Source organism: Balaenoptera musculus, chromosome 3 (genome assembly GCF_009873245.2).
Source record: "Balaenoptera musculus isolate JJ_BM4_2016_0621 chromosome 3, mBalMus1.pri.v3, whole genome shotgun sequence".
In the NCBI taxonomy this organism is placed as follows: Eukaryota; Metazoa; Chordata; class Mammalia; order Artiodactyla; family Balaenopteridae; genus Balaenoptera; species Balaenoptera musculus.
Window position 1 is genome coordinate 59,839,881 of NC_045787.1, and position 22,119 is coordinate 59,861,999.

At 41.6% G+C, this 22,119-nt stretch overlaps 1 protein-coding gene across 9 annotated transcripts in view; it reads left to right on the plus strand.

The window, feature by feature from the left end:
• The window catches only part of PDE8B (phosphodiesterase 8B), a 384,244-nt gene that overhangs the window by 259,689 nt on the left and 102,436 nt on the right, over positions 1 to 22,119 (plus strand). For 8 of the 9 annotated variants that reach the window (XM_036845326.1, XM_036845330.1, XM_036845328.1 and 5 more), the window contains 3 exons: positions 4,826 to 4,904; positions 20,135 to 20,275; positions 21,788 to 21,876. In XM_036845326.1, the coding sequence (XP_036701221.1) occupies positions 4,826 to 4,904; positions 20,135 to 20,275; positions 21,788 to 21,876 (309 nt within the window). The remainder of the gene's footprint in view (positions 1 to 4,825; positions 4,905 to 20,134; positions 20,276 to 21,787; positions 21,877 to 22,119) is intronic. The other variant, XM_036845325.1, reaches the window with a different exon arrangement.

Genomic DNA, 22,119 nt, shown 5'->3' on the forward strand with positions numbered 1-22,119 from the left:
CTCGTTGAAAAGGCTCAGGTTCTTAATACAAATCAATGTAAAGCTGGTGAATGGACCTCGCCCAGGCAGCAGCGGTCCCAGGAAGGTGGGTTTGCCCAGAACCCCAGTCCCCTCACCTTCCGCATCAGCTTCAGCTTGGCTGGTTGGGAGCCTCTCTTCCCAGTCCCAAGCAACCAGCACGAGAGCAGCCCCTGCAGAGGGGGAGGGAAGGCAAGAGTTCTCCACAGGAGAAGACAGAGGAGGACTAAATGGTCAGTTTCTTTTGATGCTTTTTGGCTGGTTGTACCTCAGCTGTCTCCAACTTCTTTTCTGTTTTTTGGAGGAGTAGGGTGTGTGTGTGTGGTTTGACTCTCCCTGGGTGTATGATATCTGGGTCCAGAGGATGGGGGTGGACAGTGTGACCCTCCATGGTCTCCCCAGCTCCTTAGGGCATCCAAGGATGTCTAAAGCATCTACCTGCACCCCAGAGGTTGGCAGGCAACTTTGTCACTTGCTGCAGACGGGGAAAATGAGGCTCTTTGTTATACAATGCCAGAATAATTATAGTCTAATTATATAATACTTTTCCCTGCAATTCCACCCCCAGCTGCAGCTAAATACGTGACATTACTAGCATTCTGCAAGGACAGTCTGTACTGCAAGGATGATGTTGAATGTTGAAGGCAGACGCTTCTGTCCAGTCTTCATGTATGGTAACCATATTTACTTAACCAAGAAAAAAAAGATCATGTGATCAAACATAACATACCTAATTTAAAAATTCCATTATATAGGAATAACTTTTAAAGACAGAACAAAATCACATTTCTGTGTGCATGTGATGAATTACTTTATTGAACAGAACTCATGAAAGGGGGAACGTCTAGGGAAGTATGGGCTAACTGATGACCATTTATTGCTTATGTTCTTATGCTTCTTTATCATGAAAAGAACTATGTTAACCAAAATACAGATAGGATTTGGCTATTTATTGAGAGTTTAAGCTGATGAGTTTACACTAATCAAGTACGAGCTATTGTTTCATCATTAGGCAGTCTGATATCTGTTACCTAAGGGTTACACCCAAATCATCATGTTTATTTTACTCCAAATCTTAAGACAGTAGCAGTCCTCCATTTTAGAAAGAATCAGTTTCTGATGGGCAAACCTTAGTATTCCGTGGAACACTACATCTCTCATTATTAACTGACGTTTATAGAGCACTTTATCCTCACGTGGGCTCCGCGTGACAGCCCCGTTGTGTTAGGGAAGTAGAAACTGATCTGTGATGGATTAAAGTAACCGGCCCCTGCTGGGTCACTGCCCAGGAGCAGTGCTGGCGGGTAGCAAGTCCACAGCCCCCTCCCTGCTGCACCCGAACCCCTGCTGGGATGTGGCTTTGTGCTCAGAATCTTCTCCCTGCAGCTACCACCCTGCCCAGTCCTACCCTTGTTACCGGCAGCCTCAGTGTGTGTGTCTGCAGTGGGGTGTTTGTGTTTTGTTTGAGTAGATTCCAGGGTACCTTTGTTAGGGATGCAGGAGGTCATGTAACCCAACCACCCCAGACAACTGACAGAGGAACGCTGAGAGCCGGGAAGACTCTGGGCACAATCACAGCTACCCAACATGTGGGTGGCAGCGCTGGAGTAGAATCCAGGCACCCTGCTTTAAGTCGGATGCACTCTGCACCCCATCATAGCACTATGTTCTTTGTAGACCTTCTACCTGGGTCCCTGTAATATTTACTTTTTCCCTGCAGACCTTCACGGACTTTTAAGAAGATGAACGGGAAATGGTTACATCACCAGCACTACATGGGCTCTGGTTCCCTTGTGCTTTTTCCAATTTTCCAGCTTCTCAAACTGAAGGCTACAAAAATACATTTGAGGTGCAGAGTTACGTGGTTTCCCAAGAACAGAAAATTAATAAAGCTAAGGTTCTTCTGCATGAAGAATATTAATAATTAATACAAGCAATTAAATTCCCAAACTTTAGGAGCATGATTCAAATTGATTACCTCATTTTCCTGCAGGTTTATTTAAATAGAACCATCAACCAAATTGGTTTAAAGCCTAGATCTACACATGGCAGTCCAGTAGCGTTTGTCACCGGGGTAATAATCTGCTCGTCCTGCCAATATACTTTCACTTTAACTGTCAATAAGGATCTGCTTTGTCCCGTTGGGCATTATACTCTCACAGGATAGTGTATGCTTTGTAGTGAACATCTAATAGATACATTTTGGCAGTTGGAGCTAACATCTTGTATGAGGCAGCCTGTTGAATTGACAAAAAGAGTCATACTCTGAAGTAGCTGTTTACATACTTAATTGAGCCACACAGGTACTTTAAGAAAATACCTGGGCAAGAGGGGAATTTATCATTTGATCAAATGTTTTAACACTTAATTATCCAGCTCCCAAAGCTAAGGAACTAGCCCACACAGATTGTGCTTTTCCACATCAGACTTCTGGAGGACAGGGAACGCTTTCCTGTGGTGACAAGTTGGGTTCTGGACCCAAGTGCCTGGAGCAAACTTGGGATAAGACTAGCTCTTGCTTGCCTCTTCATGAGAGGTGATGCAGTAGTGACTTTGGTAACAATTTTAAAGTCCTCTTTGAATTCTTTTTCACATTTTAAATGATCATGTTTACAAATGCAGCAATGCTAATAGGACAGTATACAGTTCACATTAGGTAGACTGGAGCAATTTATTTTATTTATTTTTTTAATTGAAATATAGTTTCTGTACAATATTATAGGTTACAATATAGTGATTCACAATTTTTAAAGGTTCTACTCCATTTATATTATTATAAAATATTGTTATACAATATATCCTTATAGCTTATTTTATACCTAATAGTTTGTACCTCTTAATCCCTTACCCCTTATTGCCCCTCCCTCCTTCCCTCTCCCCACTGGTAACCACCAGTGTGTACTCTATATCTGTGAGTCTGCTTTTTGGTTATATTCACTAGTTTGGGGTTTTTTTGCTTTTTTTTTTAGATTCCACATGTAAGTGATAGCATACAGTATTTGTCTTTCTCTGTCTGACTTATTTCACTTAGCATAATACCCTCCAAGTCCATCCATGTTGCTGCAAATGGCAAAATTTTGTTCTTTTTTATGGCTGAGTAGTATTCCATTGTATATATATACCACATCTTTATCCATTCATCTGTCGATGGACACTTGATTTGCTTCCATATCTTGGCTATTGTGACTAATGCTGCTATGAATATTGGGCTATATGTATGTTTTTGAATTAGTGTGTTTGTTTTTTTCGGATGTATACCCAGGAGTGAAATTGCTGGGTCATATGGTAGTTCTATTTTTAGTTTTTTGAGAACCCTAGACTGGAGCCATTTAAATAAGAAAACATCCCACACCCATCAGAAATCTCAGTGGGGTTAGGGTTATGTTCTCCTCCACTCACCTGCATCATGATTACTTACTTTACTTACCCTCCCACATCTGTGTCTTCATCTCTGCAGCGACAGGAACGCTACCCGTCAATGGGCTAAAATCCTTCACTTTCTGTGCAGGCTGCCTTGCTATTATTGAAAGCAGTTCTTGGTTTGATATTTCAGATACACTCATGAGAAAAGATAGGTTATGATTCACTTTTCTTCTCACCAACAGCCTTTGAAAGCTTTAGAGAACAAAAAATATTATTCTGAGATCTTACAAATAACAAGTACTATGTCTTGAACTCTTATATCATCCCAAGTATTTTGAGACATGCCTCACATAAACTGTTTTGATTCTTACAACAACCTGTAAGATGTGTTATCGTCATTTTATAGATGAGGAAACTGAGGGCCAGCAGAGAGAAAACATTGCCCAAGGTCCATTAACTGGCCAAATACTGAACCAAGTTTCACCCAGTTTCTTCTGCCCTCTCCCTTGTAAACAGTTCAAAATAGAATGGCAAAGTTAGATGCCTTATGAGAGGGAAAAATGAATAACATTACAAGAGTTCGTTTTATAAGAAGAAACATCAATCCAGTAGATGAACATTTTTTTTGGTAATGTATAAGAAAGCCTTCACTGGGATTCTTTAAACAGCCAATACAAATAACAAAGCTCTAGTAACTAGTCACATACTTGCTGGGTTAGATAGTAAATAACTTACTGTATTTGGAGTTGCTCTAAATTCGGAAGGTAGTTAAAATGTTACCCAAGAAATTGAGAAATTGAAATGGTTTCAAATATTCCAGATATACAAGGAAGGTCATCAAGAATAGTGCCCACCTGGAGAGCTGTAAAATGAACCAGGCAAGGGGAATACAGCCGTATTTGCCTTTCATCAGGCTGGTGGGTGTAGCAAGTACCATAAAGGCTTGCTTATCTAGGTCGTAAAAGTAAGAAAAGAAAAAAATGTTTCTGTGTCTGTTGCAAAAGGCCAGAATAACTCAGATCTAATTTGGGCTTAATTAGGTTTTTCTAATTGATGGGGATGGGACTTCTCCATGACTGCTGCTGTGAATGGAACAGAAGAATGTCATTGACATAGAACCTAAGGGGCCTATGAGACCATCTCCTGCATCTTTGTTCTCTTGTGTCAGTATGAAGGTTTCATCCAGCACATACGGAGTTCATTCCACGATCCATGATGATTTTGCCAGATTACATTCTTCTCTCTGTATGATATGCATAGAAATGCATGCTATTGTTTATTCATTTAGTTTGAAAGGCTAGGTTTCTATTTTTTCCCCCCAAAACATAATATCAAAAGGTACTTGGTTTTAATGAACCTGAGGAACTGTTTACTTTGATAAATTAACAGATGAAATGCTCATGGTTTTCCAGCAGAACTAACATCAATCTTTTGCAACTTTCAGGGCCTGTAATTCAGTGTTTACAGCATTAGACCACTGTCATGAAGCCATAGAAATCACAAGCGATGACCACGTGATTCAGGTACGGGGACACTTTTTATCTTTAGGTGTCAAAATAAAGCCTTTCAAGTTTGAGCCATCCTTTTTCAAGCACTTTGCTGTAATTCTCACATTTCAGCACATTTTCTTTGGAGAAAGGAACATCAAAGTATGCAAGGAAAACTGATATTCTGAAGCTGAGAATTAGATACTCAAGAAGAATAAAAATTAGTTCAGATCGGAGCCTGCGGTTTCTTTCACAGAGATGGGGTAAATTCTTTAGACTATGCAGGAAGACACTGTTTATACAGAAGTATGTCAGAATTGTAGAGTAACTGCTTACACATGCCTTGGGAACAGAATGTTGTGAACAGTCCTCAGTTATCTGCCTACAGTTGGTGTTCCAGTTATAAAGCACTCTTATATAATACTGAAGTCATCTTCCTAAGGAAATGTGTATAGCGGACAAAGCTTTATTGAATTAAAGTTGTCTTATTATTTGTTGGAAGGTAAGACATTTACACTTTAAAAATACTCTGAAATGTAGACTTTCCACTGATGGGCACTGACCTGACTGCCCTTGGTTTGCATAGTGGCACCGAGTGTGAGGAGCATTTGCTACCATCGGTAGAGACCAAAGACAGTGTCCAACACACAGTGGCCCCATAACAGGGCCTCACACATGCTCTCCTGTGAAATCCCCCACTGCACACACAGACACCCTGCTCTCACACGGGGTCAATGACATCAGTAGCCCACCGTGCCCAGGCCCTGTCATCAACACGCTCATGAGATTATCTCATTTGCATTCAGGAACCCTATGAAAGAGACATAAGGGCCTGATAATACAGATGGGGAAACTGAGGCCCAGGAAGGCCAAGGAACTTATCCAAGGAAAGCCCCAATAATAAATACTGGAACCAAAACATCCAGCCATGTCTTTCTGACTCCAAAGCCTTCCTACCTGGTTCCCTGTTGGGCTATATTTTTAGAATTTGTTTTTCTGGCTGTCCCATGACCTGGGTCTGAAAGCTTCCTCATGTTGCTGCCTATTACTGACCCACCTGCCCACAGATCTGCCCTGAACCACAGTGAAATCAGACATGTTTCTGTTACAGACTGAGCACTAAACCCCACAGCTCTCCCACTTCTACCTGGACTTGAACAGTCAATTCTGTTCATGAAACACGTTTGCTTTGCAGTTCCCTCTTTTTTTTTTTTTTATCAAGAAAAAACCAGAAATTTATTCATATGTACTTGTATACCAGGGAGATATCCAGGGAAAAGGAGATAATTCGCACCTCCCTCTTTTACGGGGAAGCCGGGTTGTGATTTTAGTGATGAGGAGAAGGGGATCTCTGCTCTCTACCAGCCTTGTAATCTTGCAGACAGTCCTTTAACAGGCAACTGAGTCCTTCCTTCTACAGTTAGCTCCTGGTGGTTAGGAAACCTGTATCTCTAGGAGACGTGATATGGTGATGGTGTCACATGAATCACCTGCCAGCCTTTACCTTGAAGAGGAAGAAGCAGGGATTGAGGACAGTGGGTGCCTGGGAAGGGGAATCCCTGGATTAAAAGAGAAACTGTACTGACTGAAGGCTTTTTCTTGGGGTGCCCTCTCAGACCCCTTTAAAAACCTGAATATAAAACTCAAGAACAAGGAGGAAGAAGTTGAATAGAGGATATTATATGTAAGGGGGAAATTAAAAAGGCCTTTGTGCTATAGATTTTAAGATAAGTCATCAGGAATGAGATACATCATATATGTTCCTACTCAATACCAGAGTCCTTCTCGGGGCAGTGCCGCTTCACAGGGAACGTGCCTCTTAGTGCAGATGGTCAGAGGTTGGGCAGTAGCACTTAACATTTAGGAACAATAGCTACCTACCCATCCATCCATTGAAACTACCTGTCTGTTTGCTTTAAAACACTTATACGGTGCTTACCATGTGCCAGAGGCAGTACTAAGCATTTAAAAAAAATTTTTTTTTAATTTTTTTATTTTGGCTGCCTTAGGTCTTCATTGCTGCACACAGGCTTTCTCCAGTTACGGTAGAGCGGGGGCTGCCCTTTGTTGCAGTGCGCGGGATTCTCATTGCGGTGGCATGTCGTTGCAGAGCACGGGCTCTAGGCGCACAGGCTCAGTAGTTGTGGCGCACAAGCTTAGTTGCTCCGTGGCATGTGGAATCTTCCTGGACGAGGGCTCGAACCCATGTCCTCTGCATTGGCAGGCGGATTCTTTTTTTTAATTTTCTATTTTTTAATTTATTTTTTAACATCTTTATTGGAGTATAATTTCTTTACAATAGTGTGTTAGTTTCTGCTGTATAACAAAGTGATTCAGCTATACATATACATATATCCCCATACCTCTTCCCTCTTGCGTCTCCCTCCCTCCCACCCTCCCTATCCCGCCCCTCTAGGTGGTCACAAAGCACCGAGCTGATCTCCCTGTGCTATGCAGCTGCTTCCCACTAGCTATCTATTTTACATTTGGTAGTGTATATATGTCCATGCCACTCTCTCACTTTGTCCCAGCTGACCCTTCCCCCTCCCGTGTCCTCAAGTCCATTCTCCAGTAGGTCTGCGTCTTTATTCTCGTCCTGCTCCTAGGTCCTTCACAACTATTTTTTTTTCTGATTCATATGTATGTGTTAGCATACGGTATTTGTTTTTCTCTTTCTGACTTACTTCACTCTGTATGATAGACTCAAGGTCCATCCACCTCACTACAAATAACTCAATTCTGTTTCTTTTATGGCTGAGTAATATTCCATTGTATATATGTGCCACATTTTCTTTATCCATTCATCTGTTGAAGGACACTTAGGTTGCTTCCATGTCCTGGCTATTGTAAATAGAGCTGCAATGAACATTGTGGTACTTGACTCTTTTTGAATTACAGTTTTCTCAGGTTATATGCCCACTAGTAGGGTTGCTGGATCATATGGTAGTTCTGTTTTTAGTTTTTTAAGGAACCTCCATACTGTTCTCCATAGTGGCTGTATCAATTTACATTCTCACCAACAGTGCAAGAGGGTTCCCTTTTCTCCACACCCTCTGTAGCATTTATTGTTTGTAGATTTTTTGATGATGGCCATTCTGAACTGTGTGAGGTGATACCTCATTGTAGTTTTGATTTGCATTTCTCTCATGATTAATGATGTTGAGCATTCTTTCATGTGTTTGTTGGCAATCTGTATATCTTCTTTGGAGAAATGTCTATTTAGGTCTTCTGCCCATTTTTGGATTGGGTTGTTTGTGTTTTTGATATTGAGCTGCATGAGCTGCTTGTATATTTTGGAAATTAATCCTTTGTCAGTTGCTTCGCTTGCAAATATTTTCTCCCATCCTGAGGATTGTCTTTTCGTCTTGTTTACGGTTTCCTTTGCTCTAAAAAGCTTTTCAGTTTCATTAGGTCCCATTTGTTTATTTTTGTTTTTATTTCCATTTCTCTAGGAGGTGGGTCAAAAAGGATCTTGCTGTGATTTATGTCATAGAGTGTTCTGACTATGTTTTCCTATAAGAGTTTTACAATGTCTGCCCTTACATTTAGGTCTTTAATCCATTTTGAGTTTATTTTTGTGTATGGTGTGAGGGAGTGTTCTAATTTCATGCTTTTACATGTAGCTGTCCAGTTTTCCCAGCACCACTTATTGAAGAGGCTGTCTTTTCTCCATTGTATATTCTTGCCTCCTTTATCAAAAATAAGGTGACCATATGTGTGTGGGTTTATCTCTGGGCTTTCTATCCTGTTCCATTGATCTATATTTCTGTTTTTGTGCCAGTACCATACTGTCTTGATTACTGTAGCTCTGTAGTATAGTCTGAAGTCAGGGAGCCTGATTCCTCCAGCTCCGTTTTTCTTTCTCAAGATTGCTTTGGCTATTCGGGGTCTTTTGTGTTTCCATACAAATTGTGAAACTTTTTGTTCTAGTTCTGTGAAAAATGCCAGTGGTAGTTTGATAGGAATTGTATTGAATCTGTAGATTGCTTTGGGTAGTATAGTCATTTTCACAATGTTGATTCTTCCAATCCAGGAACATGGTATATTTCTCCATCTATTTGTGTCATCTTTAATTTCTTTCATCAGTGTCTTATGGTTTTCTGCATGCAGGTCTTTTGTCTCCTTTGGTAGGTTTATTCCTCGGTATTTTATTCTTTTTGTTGCAATGGTAAATGGGAGTGTTTCCTTAATTTCTCTTTCAGATTTTTCATCATTAGTGTATGGGAATGCAAGAGATTTCTGTGCATTAATTTTGTACCCTCCTACTTTACCAAATTCATTGATTAGCTCTAGTAGTTTTCTGGTAGTATCTTTACGATTCTCTATGTATAGTATCATGTCATCTGCAAGCAGTGACAGCTTTACTTCTTCTTTTCTGTTTTGGGTTCCTTTTATTTCTTTTTCTTCTCTGATTGCTGTGGCTAAAACTTCCAAAACGATGTTGAATTATAGTGGTGAGAATGGGCAACCTTGTCTTGTTCCTGATCTTAGTGGAAATGGTTTCAGTTTTTCACCATTGAGGACGATGTTGGCTGTGGGTTTGTCATATATGGGCTTTATTATGTTGAGGTAAGTTCCCTCTATGCCTACTTTCTGGAGGGTTTTTATCATAAATGGGTGTTGAATTTTCTCAAAGGGTTTCTCTGCATCTATTGAGGTGATCATATGGTTTTTATTCTTCAGTTTGTTAATATGGTGTATCACATTGATTGATTTGCGTATATTGAAGAATCCTTGCATTCCTGCGATAGACCCCACTTGATCATGGTGTATGAGCCTTTTAATGTGCTACTGGATTCTGTTTGCTACTATTTTGTTGAGGATTTTTGCATCTATATTCATCAGTGATATTGGCCTGTAGTTTTCTTTCTTTGTGACATCTTTGTCTGGTTTTGGTATCAGGGTGATGGCTGCCTTGTCGAATGAGTTTGGGAGTGTTACTCCCTCTGCTATACTTTGGAAGAGTTTGAGAAGGATGGGTGTTAGCTATTCTCTAAATGTTTGATAGAATTCGCCTGTGAAGCCATCTGCTCCTGGGCTTTTGTTTGTTGCAACATTTTTAATCACAGTTTCAATTTCAGTGCTTGTGATTGGTCTGTTTATATTTTCTATTTCTTCCTGGTTCAGTCTCGGAAGGTTGTGCTTTTCTAAGAATTTGTCCATTTCTTCCAGGTTGTCCATTTTATTGGCATATAGTTGCTTGTAGTAATCTCTCATGATCCTTTGTATTTCTGCAGTATCAGTTGTTACTTCTGCTTTTTCATTTCTAATACTATTGAGTTTTCTCCCTTTTTTTCTTGATGAGTCTGGCTCATGGTTTATCAATTTTTTTTATTTTCCCAAAGAACCAGCTTTTAGTTTTATTGATCTTTGCTATTGTTTCCTTCATTTCTCTTTCTTTTATTTCTGATCCAATCTTTATGATTTCTTTCCTTCTGCTAACTTTGGGGTTTTTTTGTTCTTCTTTCTCCAATTGCTTTAGGTGTAAGGTTAGGTTGTTTATTTGAGATGTTTCTTTTTTCTTAGGGGAGGATTGTATTGCTATAAACTTCCCTCTTAGAACTGCTTTTGCTGCATCCCATAGGTTTGGGTCGTCGTGTTTCGTTGTCATTTGTTTCTAGGTATTTTTTGATTTCTTCTTTGATTTCCTCAGTGATCTCTTGCTTATTAAGTAGTGTATTGTTTAGCCTCCATGTGTTTGTATTTTTTACAGATTTTTTCTTGTAGTTGATATCTAGTCTCATAGTGTTGTGTTTGGAAAAGATACTTGATATGTTTTCAATTTTCTTAAATTTACCAAGGCTTGATTTGTGACCCAAGATATGGTCTATCCTGGAAAATGTTCCATGAGCACTTGGGAAGAAAGTGTATTCTGTTGTTTTTGGATGGAATGTCCTATAAATGTCATTAAGTCCATCTTGTTTAATGTATCATTTAAAGCTTGTGTTTCCTTATTTATTTTCATTTTGGGTGATCTGTCCATTGGTGAAAGTGGGGTGTTAAAGGCCGCTACTATGATTGTGTTACTGTCAATTGACGTTTAAGATAATTATCAATATGTATGTTCCTATTACCATTTTCTTAATTGTTTGGGGTTTGTTATTGTAGGTCTTTTCCTTCTCTTGTGTTTCCCGCCTAGAGAAGCTCCTTTAGCATTTGTTGTAAAGCTGGTTTGGTGCTGCTGAATTCTCTTAGCTTTTGCTTGTCTGTAAACGTTTGGTTTCTCTGTCAAATCTGAATGAGATCCTTGCTGGGTAGAGTAATCTTGGTTGTAAGTTTTTCGCTTTCATCACTTTAAATATGTCCTGCCACTCCCTTCTGGCTTGCAGAGTTTCTGCTGAAAGATCAGGTGTTAACCTTATGGGGATTCCCTTGTATGTTACTTGTTGTTTTTCCCTTGCTGCTTTAAATATTTTTTCTTTGTATTTAATTTTTGATAGTTTGATTAATGTGTGTCTTGGCATGTTTCTCCTTGGATTTATCCTGTATGGGTCTCTCTGTGCTTCCTGGGCTTGATTAACTCTTTCCTTTCCAGTATTAGGGAAGTTTTCAACTATAATCTCTTCAAATATTTTCTCAGTCGCTTTCTTTTTCTCTTCTTCTTCTGGGACCCCTATGATTCAAAAGTTGGTGCGTTTAATGTTGTCCCAGAGGTCTCTGAGACTGTCCTCAATTCTTTTTTCTTTATTCTGCTCTGTGGTAGTTATTTCCACTATTTTATCTTCCAGGTCACTTATCCGTTTTTCTGCCTCAGTTTTTCTGCTATTGATTCCTTCTAGAGAATTTTTAATTTCATTTATTGTGTTGTTCATCATTGTTTGTTTGCTCTTTAGTTCTTCTAGGTCCTTGTTAATCGTTTCTTGTATTTTCTCCATTCTATTTCTAAGATTTTGGATCATCTTTACAATCATTACTCTGAATTCTTTTTCAGGTAGATTGCCTATTTCCTCTCCATTTGTTTGGTCTGGTGGATTTTTACCTAGCTCCTTCGTCTAGTGTGTGTTTCTCTGTCTTCTCATTTTGCTTAACTTACTGTGTTCGGAGTCTCCATTTCGCAGGCTGTAGGTTCGTAGTTCCCATTGTTTTTGGTGTCTGCCCCCACTGGGTGAGGTTGATTCAGTGGGTTGTGTAGGCTTCCTGGTGGGGGGGACTAGTGCCTGTGTTCTGCTGGATGAGGCTGGATCCTGTGTTTCTGCTAGGCAGGTCTGCGTCCGGTGGTGTGTTTTGGAGTGTCTGTGACCTTATTATGATTTTAAGCTGCCTTTCTGCTAGTGGGTGGGGTTGTGTTCCTGTCTTGCTAGTTGTTTGGCATAGGGTGTCCAGCACTGTAGATTGCTGGTTGTTGAGTGGAGCTGGGTCTTAGCATTGAGATGGAGATCTCTGGGAGATTTTCACCATTTGATATTACGTGGAGCTGGGAGGTCTCTGGTGGACCAATGTCCTGAACTCGGCTCTCCCACCTTAGAGGCACAGGCCTGATACCCAGCTGGGGCACCGAGACCCTGTCATCCAGACGGCTCAGAATAAAAGGGAGAAATAAAGAAATAAAAAATAAATAAAATAAAATAAAGTTATTAAAATAATTATTAAAAATAAAAAAGAGTTTAAAAGTAAAAAAAAAAAAAAGAAAAAAAGAAAGAATGAAGGGAGCAACCAAACCAAAAAAACAAATCCACCAATGATAACAAGCGCTAAAAACTATACTAAAAAAAATAAAAGAAAAAACGGACAGACAGAACCCTAGGAGAAATGGTAAAAGCAAAGCTATACAGACAAAATCACACACAGAAGCATACACATACACACTCACAAAAAGAGAAAAAGAAAAAAACATATATATCTTTTCCCCCAAAGAGAGGAGGAACTCAAATAAACAACCTAACCTTACACCTAAAGCAACTGGAGAAAGAGGAAGAAAAAAACCCAAAGTTAGCAGAAGGAAAGAAATCATAGAGATCAAATCAGAAATAAATGAAAAAGAAGATGGCGGAGTAGAAGGATGTGCTCTCACTCCATCTTGCAAGAACCCCAGAATCACAACTAGCTGCTGGACAATCATCAACAGGAAGACACTGGAACTCACCAGAAAAGATACCCCACATCCAGAGACAAAGGAGAAGCCACAAAGAGATGGTAGGAGGGGCGCAATCACAGTAAAATCAAATCCCATAACTGCTGGGTGGGTGACTCACAGACTGGAGAACACTTATACCACAGAAGTCCACCCACTGAAGTGAAGGTTCTGAACCCCACGTCAGGCTTCCCAACCTGGGGGTCCAGCAACGGGAGGAGGAATTCCTAGAGAATCAGACTTTGAAGCCTAGTGGGATTTGATTGCAGGACTTCGACAAGACTGGGGGAAACAGAGACTCCACTCTTGGAGGGCACACACAAAGTAGTGTGTGCATCGGGACCCAGGGGAAGGAGCAGTGACCCCAGGGGAGACTGAACCAGACCTACCTGCTAGTCTTGGAGGGTCTCCTGCAGAGGTGGGGGTGGGGGTGGCTGTGGCTCACCGTGGGGACAAGGACACTGGCAGCAGAAGTTCTGGGAAGTACTCCTTGGCGTGAGCCCTCCCAGAGTCTGTCATTAGCCCCACCAAAGAGCCCAGGTAGGCTCCAGTGTTGGGTTGCCTCAGGCCAAACAACCAACAGGGAGGGAACCCAGCCCCACCCATCAACAGTCAAGCAGATTAAAGTTTTACTGAGCTCTGCCCACCAAAGCAACAATCAGCTCTACCCACCACCAGTCCCTCCCATCAGGAAACTTACACAAGCCTCTTAGATAGCCTCATCCACCAGAGGGCAGACAGCAGAAGCAAGAAGAACTACAATCCTGTAGCCTGTGGAACAAAAACCACATTCACAGAAAGATAGACAAGATGAAAAGGCAGAGGGCTATGTACCAGATGAAGGAACAAGATAAAACCCCAGAAAAACAACTAAATGAAATGGAGATAGGCAACCTTCCAGAAAAAGAATTCAGAATAATGATAGTAAAGATGATCCAGGACCTCAGAAAAAGAATGGAGGCAAAGTTCGAGAAGATGCAAGAAATGTTTAACAAAGACTTAGAAGAATTAAAGAACAAACAAACAGAGATGAATAATATAATAACTGAAATGAAAACTACACTAGAAGGAATCAATAGCAGAGTAACTGAGGCAGAAGAATGGATAAGTGACCTGGAAGACAGAATGGTGGAATTCACTGCTGCAGAGCAGACTAAAGAAAAAAGAATGAAAAGAAATGAAGACAGCCTAAGAAACCTCTGGGACAACATTAAACGCAACAACATTCGCATTATAGGGGTCCCAGAAGTAGAAGAGAGAGAGAAAGCACCAGAGAAAATATTTGAAGAGATTATAGTCAAAAACTTCCCTAACATGGGAAAGGAAATGGCCAATCAAGTCCAGGAAGCGCAGCGAGACCCATACAGGATAAACCCAAGGAGAGACATGCCAAGACACATAGTAATCAAACTGGCAGAAATTAAAGACAAAGAAAAATTACTGAAAGCAGCAAGGGAAGAACGACAAATAACATACAAGGGAACTCCCATAAGGTTAACAGCTGATTTCTCAGCAGAAACTCTACAAGCCAGAAGGGAGTGGCATGATATACGTAAAGTGATGAAAGGGAAGAACCTACAACCAAGATTACTCTACCCAGCAAAGATCTCATTCAGATTCGATGGAGAAATCAAAAGCTTTACAGACAAGCAAAACCTAAGAGAATTCAGCACCACCACACCAGCTCTACAACAAATGCTAAAGGAACTTCTCTAAGTGGGAAACACAAGAGAAGAAAAGGACCTACAAGAGCAAACCCAAAACAGTTAAGAAAATGGTCATAGGAACATACATATTGATAATTACCTTAAGTGTGAATGGATTAAATGCTCCAACCAAAAGACAGAGGCTTGCTGAATGGATACAAAACCAAGATCCATATATATGCTGTCTACAAGAGACCCACTTCAGACCTAGGGACACATACAGACTGAAAGTGAGGGGATGGAAAAAGATATTCCATGCAAATGGGAATCAAAAGAAAGCTGGAGTAGCAATACTCATATCAGATAAAATAGACTTTAAAATAAAGAATGTTACAAGAGACAAGGAAGGACACTACATAATGATCAAGGGATCAATCCAAGAAGAAGATATAAAATTATATATATATATGCACTCAACATAGGAGCACCTCAATACATAATGCAATTGCTAACAGCTATAAAAGAGGAAATCAACAGTAACACAATAATAGTGGGGTACTTTAACACCTCACTGACACCTATGGACAGATCATCCGAAATGAAAATAAATACAGAAACAGAAGCTTTAAATGACACAATAGACCAGATAGATTTAATTGATATTTATAGGACATTCCATCTGAAAATAGCAGATTACACTTTCTTCTCAAGTGTGCACGGAACATTCTCCAGGATAGATCACATCTTGGGTCACAAATCAAGCCTCAGTAAATTTAAGAAAATTGAAATCATATCAAGCATCTTTTCTCACCACAATGCTATGAGATTAGAAATGAATTACAGAGAAAAAAACGTAAAAAACAGAAACACATGGAGGCTAAACAATACGTTACTAAATAACCAAGAGATCACTGAGGAAATCAAAGAGGAAATCAAAAAATACCTAGAAACAAATGACAATGAAAACACGAAGATCCAAAACCTATGGGATGAAGCAAAAGCAGTTCTAAGAGGGAAGTTTATAGCTATACAAGCCTACCTCAAGAAACAAGAAAAATCTCAAATAAACAATCTAACCTTACACCTAAAGGAACTAGAGAAAGAAGAACAAACAAAGCCCAAAGTTAGCAGAAGGAAAGAAATCATACAGATCAGAGCAGAAATAAATGAAATAGAAAGAAAGAAAACAATACCAAAGATCAATAAAACCAAAAGCTGGTTCTTTGAGAAGATAAACAAAGTTGATAAACCATTAGCCAGACTCATCAAGAAAAAGAGGGAGAGGACTCAAATCAATAAAATTAGAAATGAAAAAGGAGAAGTTACAACAGACACCACAGAAATACAAAGCATCCTAAGAGACTACTACAAGCAAATCTATGCCAATAAAATGGACAAGCTGGAATAAATGGACAAATTCTTAGAAAGTTATAACCTTCCAAGACTGAACCAGGAAGAAATAGAAAATATGAACAGACCAATCACAAGGAATGAAATTGAAACTGTGATTAAAAATCTTCCAACAAACAAAAGTCCAGGACCAGATGGCTTCACAGGTGGATTCTGTCAAACATTTAGAGAAGAGCTAACACCCATCCTTCTCAAACCCTTCCAAAAAATTGCAGAGGAAGAAACACTCCCAAACTCATTCTATGAGGCCACCATCACCCTGATACCCAAACCAGAAAAAGATACTACAAAAAAAGAAAATTACAGACCAATATCACTGATGAATATAGATGCAAAAATCCTCAACAAAATACTAGCAAACAGAATCCAACAACACATTAAAAGGATCATACACCATGATCAAGTGGGATTTATCCCAGGGATGCAAGGATTCTTCAATATACGCAAATGAATCAATTTGATAAACCATATAAACAAATTGAAGAATAAAAACCATATGATCATCTCAATAAATGCAGAAAAGGCTTTTGACAAAATTCAACACCCACTTATGATAAAAACTCTCCAGAAAGTGGGCATAGAGGGAACCTACCTCAACATAATAAAGGCCATATATGAGAAACCCACAGCAAACATCATTCTCAGTGGTGAAAAACTGAAAGCATTTCCCCTAAGATCAGGAACAAGACAAGGATGTCCACTCTCACCACGATTATTCAACATAGTTTTGGAAGTCCTAGCCACAGCAATCAGAGAAGAAAAAGAAATAAAAGGAATACAAATTGGAAAAGAAGAAGTAAAACTGTCACTGTTTGCAGATGACATGATACTATACATAGAGAATCCTAAAAATGCCACCAGAAAACTACTAGAGCTAATCAATGAACTTGATAAAGTTGCAGGATACAAAATTAATGCACAGAAATCTCTTGCATTCCTATACACTAATGATGAAAAATCTGAAAGAGAAATTAAGGAAACACTCCCATTTACCATTGCAACAAAAAGAATAATATACCTGGGAATAAACCTACTTAGGGAGACAAAAGACCTGTATGCAGAAAACTATAAGACACTGATGAAAGAAAGTAAAGATGATACCAACAGATGGAGAGATATACCATGTTCTTGGATTGGAAGAATCAGTATTGTGAAAATGACTATACTACCCAAAGCAATCTACAGATTCAATGCAATCCCTGTCAAATTACCAATGGCATTTTTTACGGAGCTAGAACAAATCATCTTAAAATTTGTATGGAGACACAAAAGACCCCGAATAGCCAAAGCAGTCTTGAGGGAAAAAAACGGAGCTTGAGGAATCAGACTCCCTGACTTCAGACTATACTACAAAGCTACAGTAATCAAGACAATATGGTACTGCCAGAAAAACAGAAACATAGATCAATGGAGCAAGATAGAAAGCCCAGAGATAAACCCACGCACCTATGGTCAACTAATCTATGAGAAAGGAGGCAAGGATATACAATGGAGAAAAGACAGTCTCTTCAATAAGTGGTGCTGGGAAAACTGGACATCTACATGTAAAAGAATGCAATTAGAACACTCCCTAACACCATACACAAAAATAAACTCAAAATGGATTCGAGACCTAAATGTAAGACCGGACACTATAAAACTCTTAGAGGAAAACATAGGCAGAACACTCTTTGACATAAATCACAGCAAGATCTTTTTTGATCCACCTCCTAGAGTAATGGAAATAAAAACAAGAATAAACAAATGGGACCTAATGAAACTTAAAAGCCTCAGCTCCCAGCCCCCACCCGCCCCAGTGGCTGAGCAGACAAGCCTCTTGGGCTGGTGAGTGCTGGTCGGCACCGATCCTCTGTGCAGGAATCTCTCCGCTTTGCCCTCCGCACCCCTGTGGCTGCGCTGTCCTCCGTGGCTCTGAAGCTTCCCCCCCGCCACTCCCCGTCTCTGCCAGTGAAGGGGCTTCCTAGTGTGTGGAAACCTTTCCTCCTTCACAGCTTCCTCCCACTGGTGCAGGTCCCGTCCCTATTCTTTTGTCTCTGTTTTTTCTTTTTTCTTTTGCCCTACCCAGCTACATGGGGAGTTTCTTGCCTTTTGGGAGGTCTGAGGTCTTCTGCCAGCGTTCAATAGGTGTTCTGTAGTAGTTGCTCCACATGTAGATGTATTTCTGATGTATTTGTGGGGAGGAAGTTGATCTCCACGTCTTACTCTTCCGCCATCTTGATGGTCTCCCGGCAGGTGGATTCTTAACCACTGTGCCACCAGGGAAGTCCCAGTACTAAGCATTTTATACATACTCACTTATTTCTTAAAACAATTCTATGAACCAGGTACTACTGTTGTAGCCATTTTACACATGAGGAAATTGAGGACCAGGGAAGATAAGCAACCTGCCCACAAGTCATATAGCTGGTAATGGGCAGAGCCAGGACTTGAACTTGGGTGCCTTGGCTCCATAACCCACGTCCTAGAGTACCTGCTGCATTGTGAGGTCACCTGGCATGAAAGCAGAGCTATGATTTCTACCCATATTTGCAACCTAGTAGCAAAAGCAGAATAAACACATGTGAAAAGGTATGAGAATTTAGCCAACAAATAAGGAAAACAATATTCTCAAATATTATCCATTCCTCAGATATGTACTAAACAGTCCTGAATATCCAGAGATAAATCCAAAGTAGCCTTTGCCCTTGAGGATTTTCATGTCTAGTGGGGGAGAGAGAGAGAGAGAAAAATATAGATTCAGTGTAATAAGTCACCAGAAGCCTGCACAGGAGAGAGTGGGAGTTGTAGGAGTGGCACAAACTCAGACTGGGCAGGGGCTCAAGGACAGCTTGCTGGAGGAGGGGAGGGAAAAATTGGAGTTGACGTGACCAGGAGATGGGGAAGAGCTTTCTAAGCAGAGAGCAACTGGGCAGATGCCCAGACGTGGGAGACAAGCACGCACTGCTCAGCTGCATGCAGGGCTGGGCCAGGGCGCTGTGGGGCTGACCTGGTGAGCAGGGGTCCCGCTGCCCAGCCCAGGGAGGACGGTGACCACCACGTGAAGTGATAGGAGATCAGTGAAGACAATGTCACCGCCCCCTCCTCTTCAGCGACCCCCATAAGGCCTGGTGCCAAGGGCCCCAGAGCAACCTCCCGACTCGTCCACTTCCCAGGGGTAATTGTACTAGCAGAAGCTAGTGTTCGCCAGAGAGTAGCTCCCCAAATGTCCCTGCCTCACTCGTTTCCTCACTGCTGTCATCCCCTTGGAGGGCAAGAGTGATTACAGTTTGCAAGACCGTTTCTGAAGCAGCAGATGGATATCAATTATGCCCAAAGAAATCTGTGACCTAGATACAGTGCGCTCATGTTTTCCCCACATTCTTCGTCACTTGTCGCCTCCACTCAGCTGCTCATCTGGTGACTCTGTTCTCTGAGAAGAAATTGGAGGGTGGGGATAGCAGCCAGGAACCAGCCAAGGTGATAGCTCTAAATTCCAGGGCCCTGGGCAGAATTTTGGAAAGAAACCTCTGAGTCTGCTGGTCCCAGCATGTACCAAGCTGGGGGGTGGGGGTGGGGAGGGATGGGGGATGGTGCCTCGCCTCACGCCAGCGCTGAAAGGGGTGCTGCCTCCTGCCCGAGGCTTTTAACTTAATTTATTCTTCAGTTAGACCAGAAGCGGCCCCATGCTAGGGCATTGGTTAATAGACAGCGGCAATTATCTATTAATAAAATCTAGACGCGAGAGATGGAATTGCTTCTTTGTAGAGATGTGACTAATAGAAGCCACAATCTGTTGAATGGAGTTCTAGTTAATTTTTATTTGTTCTCTTTTTCTGAGTTTTTTCTTATTTCATGGGTGGTAGGTGATGAATAAGGCCCATTGGAGGCTGGCACTAGCAGATAAAAGCTTCTTGCTCTTTTTCTGCTGGAGAATTTCTTCCGATTTCCCAGAGGGCCCGGGGTGCTGGGATGGCAGTTGAATGAACGCATTGCTGCTTAGGAGGGAAGCACCTATTCCGGGGGCATTTGGGGCTGGGGGGACAGGTCAGCACCCCCACTGGAGAGCGCTCACCCAGGGTACGTTTCCTCTGTGTCCCAACAAGTGTTCCTGCGAGGCACACAGCACCCTGCCCTGACCTTTAACCACTTCCCGTTCACAGTATGTCAACCCAGCCTTCGAAAGGATGATGGGCTACCACAAAGGTGAGCTCCTGGGGAAAGAACTCGCCGAGCTGCCCAAAAGTGACAAGAACCGGGCGGACCTTCTCGACACCATCAACACCTGCATCAAGAAGGGCAAGGTGGGTGAAACCAAACCAGTCCACAAACCCCTCCCCAATGCATGTTTTCTTCTGTGAGTTTTTATGTCACATCTTTAACATTGGCTTCTTTAATAACGTTCCAATTAAGTGAAAAATCCTTTATGTTTGCAAGATGAGTTAACTTTTGAGTTAATTTTGGATAGCAAGCGAACCTGGTGCTTATGATGGTATAGTATCTGGTGATTTTGTGTAAGGAAATTTCTTCCTTCACATGAATGAATCTCACCTGTCATGGCTGGAATTTCATACCTATGTCTGAGCAGAGCTGCTCTGTAATTTTTAGTTTATCCAGTGTTTGGGGGACTAAGAGCATTTAATGTCAGTATTTACATGTCTTACAGGCCCAGTTTTCGGTCACTTTTCCCTTTTCTGCTCTCTTTACCCATCACAGTTCAGTTTGTCCAGCGACCTCCACTGCATCCCAGCAGCTGAAGGCAGTGGTGCAGGTGCAGTGGGCATCTCCCCACAAGCCTTCCCTTCCAGAGGAGCGTTGCTGTCATAGCTGGAACTGCCTGGGCATTTTCTTTTAAGCATTCAGATGCTTTCTCTGATGTGAAGTAGTTAGATAAGCATTGTATTTATTTAATGGGGGACCATTTTATAGAAATAAAATGTTTGGCTTATATATCATGGCCAAAATTAGTAAAAGAAAAGAACATTGGGGCAGTGAGACTGAAAAGGAAACAGGACATTGTCAGGTCCTCCAAAAAATCTGCCTGAAGAGTACTGCCACACATCTGGTGACCCCAACATGCATACCAGTTAGCCATCCTGTGTGAGTGTGCTGGCAAGAAAAGGCTGCAAAGAATCTCAGGTCTAATTCAACCACTTCCTCCCAGAAATAGTGGAGGTGCCACAGGCTCCCCCTTGGGGTCACCGGGCTCTTTATCCTAGCCGGTTCCTCAGAGTCCGGCCACAGCAGGTGGCCTTCACACTCCCCTTTGTCTCATCCATGGAAACTGCCAGGAGCCAGATTAAGCCCAGAGAAGGCTTGGCTGGAGGTCCGATAGGATAGTAGAAAGATGATGGGCTTCAAGGAAAGTTAAGAGATAAATTTATAACCACATTTTTCACCTTCTCACGTGGGGACATTAGTCAGCATCTCTGAGCCTCTGTTTACCTATCTGCAAATGAAGGGTGATAATATCAAGCTCACAGGTTGTTGTAAAGATCTCGAGAAAGACCTCAGAAGAACCCCTTGACCTGGTGCCCCTACACCCACAGGGCTGAGAGCAGGGATGGCACCCGCTGCTCAAGTGTCCCGGAACCGGGAGGGGCAGCCCCTGGTGGTGGGCTCACTGCTCTGGTGGGCTCTGAGCACTGTGACGATGAGCCTTATGTAGTCACCGCCGCGGTGGGTGCAACTGTGGAGCGGTATTTTGTGGAATGTGACAAAAGCATGTGGGAACTTCATGGCTGAACTTGATGAGACCCTCTGTAGGAGCCGCCGAATGCCTGGACAGAAGGATTTTAAGAGCTCTCTTTATGTAGGAGTGGCAGGGGGTTTACTATGCCAGACGGAAATCCGGCGACAGCATCCAACAGCATGTGAAGATCACTCCAGTGATTGGCCAAGGAGGGTGAGCGCCAACTCTTAAACTCCATTGTTTTGAGGGGCCCCTGTGGGCGTTGGGTTTGTGTATGGCAATGCAAGTGTGTTAGACCCACAAATACAGTAGGACTGGGTCTGTACATAGTACCTGCCGAGGACACCTCCATGCGGCCGGCAGCAGCCCCAAAACAGCACAAGCTCTTCTGCTCGTGGGCTTTATGAAGCATCACCCCGACTGTCCACTTCCGCCTGATTGTCTGTGGGTCCATTG